This window comes from Merops nubicus, unplaced genomic scaffold, assembly GCF_000691845.1.
Source record: "Merops nubicus isolate BGI_N331 unplaced genomic scaffold, ASM69184v1 scaffold34027, whole genome shotgun sequence".
NCBI lineage: Eukaryota > Metazoa > Chordata > Aves > Coraciiformes > Meropidae > Merops > Merops nubicus.
The window spans coordinates 1-8,305 of NW_008622841.1; the positions used below are offsets into that span (position 1 = coordinate 1).

Here is an 8,305-nt window from a genome sequence, read left to right on the forward strand (position 1 = left end):
GACACTCGCCATTCTTTTTCATCTCCTGTAGGATTCCTGGCTATCTTAATGATTTTGTCACACTCAACTGCACAGTTTGTAGCCATCTGACAACTTGTGCACCTGCGTTTCTTCTCTGTTGCGCTTTTCAAATGAGCTCACATTTTGTAGTAGAAGTTCATAGCTTTCAATACACTACAACGTGCTCAGCTACTAAGTTTTTATCTTAATTTATCTTGCATTAGTAAGTCACGTGCGGAATGTTAGTATTTCATGTGTTGCTGAGAAATTAACATGGAGCTAAGCACTCTGTTAAGTTGTAAAAATGTCTTCAACTTTTTTTACTTCCTTACAACTAGTAGTTTAGTATATTCCTTCTAAATTAAAAGGAGACCTTCAGCGAGGGCTGTCATGGTTTAAGAATAAGATATACTCTTTGTTGCTACATAATCCTTGATGCATCAGGTAATAGTTATTAAAGGATTAATGGGTTTCACAGAAGAGTATATCCTGTTGATAACTTACCAAGACTAATGAACTGAGGCCAAGCTTGTATGCAATGCCTCTTTTAATTTTCAGGACAAAGAGCAGCACAGATAGTCCATTCCTGACAATGGATATCAAGAGTGACTCCAAGATTGAAAGGAAAAAACGTGCCTCGAATCAGGTAGGACAGAGGATTGACTTGTTTGTTTGTGTATAGTAAGGGTAAATAAGTAACTACCACGAGAGCCCCCTTGTTTAGCAGTGTTTTAGTTCACGGTTGTGTAAGGATGTAGGTTCCTTTTTCATCAGTCTGTTAGAGTCTGAGTAAAGCAGGATACAGACTTAGGAGTCACATAGCAAAAATGAGGATTTAGTGTAAAACAGGTGGGCAAAATGAGCAGGTATACAGGAAGTGGAACGGGTAACTTGATTGTAAGACAATCTAATGAGTGTGTATCTCTGGGTGTGGGGCTTTTTGTTTTTTAGCTGAAGGCAAATGCACACTTTCATAAGCTGTTTCTAGATGTTCCCATTGATGAGCCATTGAAACAAAGTAAGTATTAACCCCCTTGTCATTGCTGGCTATGGATCTTAGATACTGTTGTGACTTGTCAACTGTGGCAATGTACAGGAGGGACTACCTAAATTTTAAAAACCTTAAACTCCAGCTGCCTAGAGCTAGAAGGCCTTCTTCTGCATGCCATGTGTGTTTTTGTTGTGATCTTGCAAAACTTAAGTCTTCAGATGTTGGACATGTTTGGGAATTGTTGGCCCACTTTGCATTTCTTAGCAGAGCAACCTGTTGCAACATTTTTTGGTACTGAAGTCTTCCTTACTTAAGGCACTACTCAACTGAGACAGCACTGGTCAGGTGATTAGCTTGAGCTTTTGCTGTCAATGGTGCTTTAAGATTTAAAAGCTCTGGTAGGAAAATATAAAATACTTAGACTCTGCTGTTCTCTGTAGTAGTTACAAAAAGTGAATTCTACATAGGTAGGTATAACAGAAGTTTCTGGAAAGAAATACAAGGAAAGCAGTTCATGAGTGAGAAGTGGTTTGCTCAGTGGCTATAGAGTAAAAGCAGTAGTACTTTGTGTTGTGTCTCTGTTGGTCATCTAGTCGAGACAAGTACTACTGAGCTAAAAGTTAAAGCTAAAACCTTTGCCTGGGGGCTAGTTGCATGTTCTTATGCATTTCAATCTTTACCCTTCAGATGTTTTGGGTCTAAATGTAGGCCTGTGAAATCTTCTGAGCTTGTCAGCATTAGTTAAGCTTACTTTCAAGGTTTGGCAATGTTTATCAAAAGGCATAAACTTAAAAATATTATAGCTTTGAAAAAAGAATAAAACAAAAGCCGAACTGGTTGACTTGGATTGTGGTTACCTTAAAGATTATACAGTATCTATTTTTTTCAGGCTTTACCTGTGCTCTGCAGAAAGAAATTCTGTACCAAGGAAAGTTATTCCTTTCTGAAAACTGGATTTGCTTTCATTCCAAAGTTTTTGGCAAAGATACTAAGGTCAGTAAAAACTTTATGTAGAGAACAGTAGTGGTGTTCCTTAACAATTTGTTCATCACCAGAAGTTCACACTGTTATGCAAGACTACTAATACTTGGATGTATTATTGAATACAATCAGTGTTCCAAAATGATGCCCAAAAGTCACTCTAGAACTGAAGCACTGTTATTATGACAGATAAAGTCTCTCTCAAGGACATCCTGTCTGGAAAGAAAATAGATGAAAGGAAAGGATCTGACATGCAACACTGAAGGCATTGCCAAGCCCATGTAGCTCAAACTGTACAAAAATGTCTCTTTTGACATAAGTATGGAAAAGAGGAGGAGGAAAGAAGGCTAAAAAGTATAAGGACAACAAGTTGGGGAACTGGAGGGAAGGATCAAGCATATTAAGAGAACTAAAGTGGAAGAACTAAAACTGGCATCTGAGTTGAGTGGCAAAGGTCTTTGAGAGATTCTTCTGTTGCTCCTGTTCTATGAAAACAGGGGACAGGCAAAGAAAATCCAGGTTACTAGGTTATTACTTGTGAGCCTAGTATGAAGGGCAGAAATGGGACATGAGCAGTTGTTAAGATCCTAGTTTACAACACTGGTGTTTATTCTTTCTTGGTGCAGATATAAGCCACCTAAGGCTTGGGCCCACTGTGATGAATGAAGTGTCTACAGAGTAAAGTAAACCCTTTCCAAAAAGATTTATGTTCTGGTTCTCTTGATACAGAGCTTTTGGGATGGTTTTGTTTACATAAACTCTGCTTTGTTTTTTGAGCGTTTGTTGGGAAACAGCTTGATATGCTGCAACGATTTTTTGGTTTCTTTCTTGAGTACTTCTTTGGGCAAAGTTCCTGGTTAGATCCCCAGACCCTTTGTCAGTGAACTTGGTGCTAAAACGAGTTTAGGAGTTGACAGTATCTCATTTCTCTGCTGTCAACCATTTTGATGGAACACCATCTGTCTTTGAAAGGTCTTTTAAGAAGGTGGAATAGGTATAAAGGCTGTTTAAAAATTTTTGACATGTTGTTCATAGTGACCTTACGGGTTATTGTGTTTTACTGCTTGGCCCAAGAAGCAACTGAGTTACTGTTTCACATGGATTCTGTTACTTAATGGATCCTCTTAGTCATAGTACATTAGTGGGGATAGCGCACGTGTCTGTGAAAGCCATGCGGCACAAGGAAGGAAATCAAAGTTAACAAATGGTTGGATACCGTCCTTCATGATTAGTAACAGCTATCTTTGGAATTAGTTTCATTAAAACTGAAGCTGCTGTACTAGCAATCTCCTGTTCACCACAAACAAATATGACTACTTCAGACTGTGGGACAGCTTTCTAAACAGAGACTAAGCTAAATATAAACAAAAATCTAGTGAGCTCTACCAAGTAGACTAGGAAGACCTGGAAAAAAAAGATTCAGAATGATAATGATGTAGTACTTGGAAATTATCATTGTCAACAGGGTTTTAAATGCATGAATGACATATGTTTTAAATAACACATATGACAAAAACGGAAAATGTATTACAAGGTAGGGTAGAGTATACAGTATTTGCAACTGTGGCTATAATGGTACTCCAAATTATTCAATTTGAGGTCACTGTTCTCAGAAAACATTGCAGGGAAAATCAGGAGTGAAGAGGATAGGCCTGATCATTTACTTCCAGTGTCTTCCTCTGCAACACGCATTTAAAGCTTTTTCCAGTCACATACAGCAGGCACAAGATTTAGGAATTCCACCAACAAAAAAGCCAGAAAATCTGCTATATAATGAAAAGTAGTGTAATGGGAGGGGAAGGAGGGAATCAAGGTTGACAGGAAGAGGAACATTCTTAGCAGTCAAACCAAGTTTCCACGACACAAAACCTCTATTGCTTAGAACTTGTAGAACAGTTTAAGCTTACTGATCAAGCGTTTTATTATAAGAAATGGCAGGTCTACATGTTCTAATAGCATTTTCAACATGATTTCTTCTACCTGCAGAATTCTTTTTTATTGAAAGCTTTGGTGAAGGGAGTAGTCATGCAAGTCAGGAGATTTGAGTCTGTAGTGTACACATTTGTGCGTATTCAAAAATAAAAGATTGCTCCTGCAGGACTGAATAGACTTGAAAGATATCATTGTCTTTCCAGGTCATTCTGGTTTTGCTGTATATATTGGCTTTGAGTCTTTCCTGGGGCTAAACTTTCATTACCTTACGCATCTTAGTTGCTTTCCAGGTTGCCTGCATGTAAATCTTGTTTCCAGATAGAAATAAAGTACTTTGCAGTGATTTTACTATTTTAATCTAATGCTGGGGTAACCATGCTGTAAGCAAGTACTTAATCCCACTTAAGTACACTTTAGTCTTGATTACAGTAATGTTATCCATCAAAATAGCATGCAGTAGAATGCCATTAACATCTCTGATTTGAAGTTCTTTTAGGTGAACTAAACCAATTAGAAAATGTCTAAGCTGCTTTTTTTATCATTACTATTAGGAGGATTTCTGCTGAAAAATTTTCTGCTTTAGTTTTGGTTTGTTTTGTTGTTTTGCTTGTGGTTTTTTTTTTTTCTTTTAAGTTATGCAGATTCTGTTCTAACTACCTGAAGATTATGGTTTTTTTTTTCCTGTCAAGAACATATGGTAGCTGCTCCCTTCTACCCACTCCAAGAAAAAGATTTTTTTAAAGAGTGTTGCAAAAACTGTGTGGAACAAGAATATCCAGTTCAAGTAGAAAAAGTATAGTGGACAACCTGTTTTAATTACCTGTTTTCAAAAGACATGTCTTCTGAGGCAGGATAGACAGAGTTGCCATTTTAAAAAAAAAAAACAATAGAACAAATGACAGTTGGATTTACAGATTCTTAGACCCAGGTCTGGGATTAAGAATAATTAAAATTATATTCTTTGGCTTGTTTTGGGTTTTTCTTCTAGCCCACTTTTTAAATTAAACTGTGTAAAGAGTTTAACTTAAAATTAATTTTTTAAAGATTAAATTTAATTTTTTTTTATTAAACTGTGTAAAGTACTGTGTAAAGGGTAAGTTTCTAGCCCTTAGATGACAAGCAGATACTTGACTAGCCATACTTCAACAGTGGTTGGCAATTCTGAACCCAGACTAAAATACATAGATATGTATTTTTTTTACTTGAATCAATGTTTACACACAATTTTACTTTGTGTTTTTGAAGAAAAGTTAACAAGGTTTCATGACACTGCCCAAAGTTACTTCATTCTGATTCTGCACTGACATATTTTTAATTCAGTACTGTGATTGCTCACTGAACTATGTTTGGACACTTAATAGTGCTTCCCGGTGTCTCAAGTAGTTGTGACAGTGTGTGCCAAAGGAATTTTTAACAGAAGCTGTATCTTAATCATGTGCATCCATGATTATTATACTTGCCTAACTTGTTGAGGTCCAGGCTTTTCAACTGAAAATCAAACCAGGTATCTGATCCTTTGTAATATGGGGTTTACAAGAAGATCCCGTGCAGAATATCTAACCTAATACTCTTAAACTTAGCAGGTGTTAAGCTAATGGACTTGGATGTAAACACAAAGCAAGAAGGAAAACTGTGAGCTTTTACAACTGGTTTGTTCTGCAGATGTACAGTGAACTAAGCCTGTAGCCTTTTAAGACCTGGAAGGGATCAGGAAAGGAAGACACAGACAAAAGCTTGGTTGGCATCTGATAAAAACAGAAGTAAAACTGATAAGAAATAGCAATGATTGGAAGCCATGCCTGTTCCATATGAAATATTAGTAATCAGAGACATAGTGGAGAAATCTTTAAATAGGGTGTTGAAGGTCTGAATTATCACACTCGGTAGGCTGGCTCCTTGTGAAAGAGCACGCAGATCTGTGTGCACATTTGAACTCTAACACTGCTTTGATCTTGTTTCAGATTAGTATACCTGTGCTCTCAGTGACACTTCTGAAGAAAACCAAAACTGCCCTTCTTGTGCCAAATGCTCTCATCATAGCAACAGTCACAGATAGGGTAAGTACTGGTATTACTTTGTACAGTAATAGTGCAAAGCTATTACACTCTGCCTGCTTTCTTTTTCTTTTTTTCCCTACTTTTTTCCTTTTTCCTCCCTACCTACTGGCAGTAATATGAGGGATTCTTGAATGTGCCAAGTGGCAACTTAAACAGCTATAGGAATTGGTTGCACATGGGCACCCAGACTTAAGACCTTGGAAGATCTGGTTTCTCAGGGGATAATCCTAGCTTCATCTGCCTCCTCTCTTGTGACAGGCAAGGACCCTTTGCTTTTTTCCTCGTACCCTTGTCTTTTTTTCTTTGTAAACAGAGTTGTGTAGAACTGGGTGAGAAAATAAGAAGCGAAATCTCTGGTTGCCACCTGCTCTGTGTAATCTGTCATTCTGTGTTCTCCACACTGCTGTGTAGTAGCACTGGAAGAATTGGAACAGCTGGGTCAGGAAGTGCGTGAACAGGGGACTGCATTGTTGGTAGCTCTAACAGCATTCTTTCATTTACTTGAGTCTCTCACCTGAAAAGCAACACCTTACATGCACAGAACAGTTGCTTACAGTGATACTCAGGAACAGTAGTTGCCTCACAGTAGAAAATGTGATTATCCTAAGAGCAGCTTTAGAACCATCTCATTTTCATTGCATAAATATTTTGTGGATGCAAGTGACTGTACAAAAAATTAAGTTGGTTATGGATTTTTTAAAGGAGTTTGTAAAATGTAGGCAGTCTTTTTAGGAAACCAAATGCTCTGGTTACATAACTTTTATATACCTGTTTTCTTGTGGTTAACCTCTGGTCATAGGCTTAGAAGGACTGGAGGTTTTTGCTGCTATACAGAAGTTCTTGAAAATAGTTAATCAACCAGCAAAATCTGTTTTATTTAGATAAATGGAGGCTTGTACTGTATGCCTTTTCTCAAACAGTTGTGGAATTTTTTTTTTTAGTACATGTTTGTCTCCTTACTCTCCAGAGATACCACCTACAAGCTGTTAAAATCTATCTGTAGACATCTTGAGGTAAGTACTAATGGGAGTAAAGATGGTGTGTAGCTTTGTATTCATTATTGCTGCTTTTCTGCTTTTAAATGCTAGGTAGTTTCTGAGTTTGTTCCGTGTTAACACTGGTTGTTTTTTTCAGGATACAAGCATGGGCAACAGTCCAAATCCCTCTTCTGCAGAAAACAGCTTCAGGGCTGATCATCCCACAACTCTGCCTTTGGTAAATGGCTTGGATGTTTGTTCTTTTGTTGCATGGCACCTTTCATTGCAAGTACTACTTAAAATGTCTGTAGAAATGAAACTGAAGTCAATTGTGACATATATTTCTAAAATTTCCTTGATTTTTTTAACGTTAGGAAGCAGTGGGAATGTTTAGTATAGGTATAATTAGGTCTGATCACATGCAGTATATATACGTGTGTATGGTTTGGCTATATTCCAAGGTCGGTATGCTCTACATCTCTCTCCTTAGCAGTCAGGTTTCACAGCATTCTGTAGCATTCCTCTGCCATGAAGAGTTTTTAAAGTGTTTCTAGTTGGAATCTTTCCTCTGTGAGCCAGTTCAGATATACGAAAGAGCTGCGTAGCCACATGTGATGACCAGAATCTAATTCTAGTAATGCTTATCCAGGATTCTCAGTTTGTCTAACCAACAGTCCTCCTTTGCACACAGACTTCATGACTTAAAGGCAGGGATGAGGCTTGAATTCTGGTGATCATATAGGGCTTATTTTGCTAGCTTCATCTCAGTATCTTGATATCAGAGATTGTTCCTGGTTAAACAGTTATAAATCTGAAATTTTTGGTTCAGTTTCTGGAGAGAGGTCAGAGGAAATAAAGTTTAAGATTAAAAACATGGCTGAGCTTTCTTGTGACTCTTTCTCCTCATCAGGATTTCAATGAAGATTATTCTGATCTGGATGGAATAGTGCAGCAGCGGAGACAAGAGATGGAAGAGTCCAGCAGTACAGGCTCACAGACCCCAGAGCTGGAATGCTTCCAAGGTGGGTGAGATAGTGGGGCCCCAAGAATGACTTAGCTCTTAGTTTTGCTATCTATAATCGCCACAGTCCTGTAGAATTACATGGGTTTTAAGGTCTTCCTCAAAGCCACAATTACTGTGTTTCCATTATTATACCCCTTTGCAATCCAGACGCAAGCAATGACATAGTCAGCAGCACATCTGATTCATCATTATTGTCTCCAGTTGCTTATCCACGTTGTAAGAACCCCACTTCGAATACTGTGTCCATTTCTGCTGTCCCCATCGTAAAAGGGACATAGATCTGTTGGAATGAGTTCAGAGGAGGACCACAAAGATGATCCAGGGACTGGTGCACCTCTGCTTT

The 8,305-nt window shown here is 38.0% G+C and overlaps 1 protein-coding gene across 1 annotated transcript; it reads left to right on the top strand.

The window, feature by feature from the left end:
- Positions 1-556: 556 nt before the first annotated feature.
- GRAMD3 (GRAM domain containing 3) lies at positions 557-7,960 on the top strand (the record flags this gene model as incomplete). Its single annotated transcript, XM_008944930.1, has 7 exons — positions 557-646; positions 952-1,018; positions 1,881-1,984; positions 5,866-5,961; positions 6,903-6,974; positions 7,096-7,176; positions 7,849-7,960. Coding segments are annotated over exons 1-7 (586 nt in total), but the record flags the coding sequence as incomplete, so codon positions are not given.
- Positions 7,961-8,305: the final 345 nt, after the last annotated feature.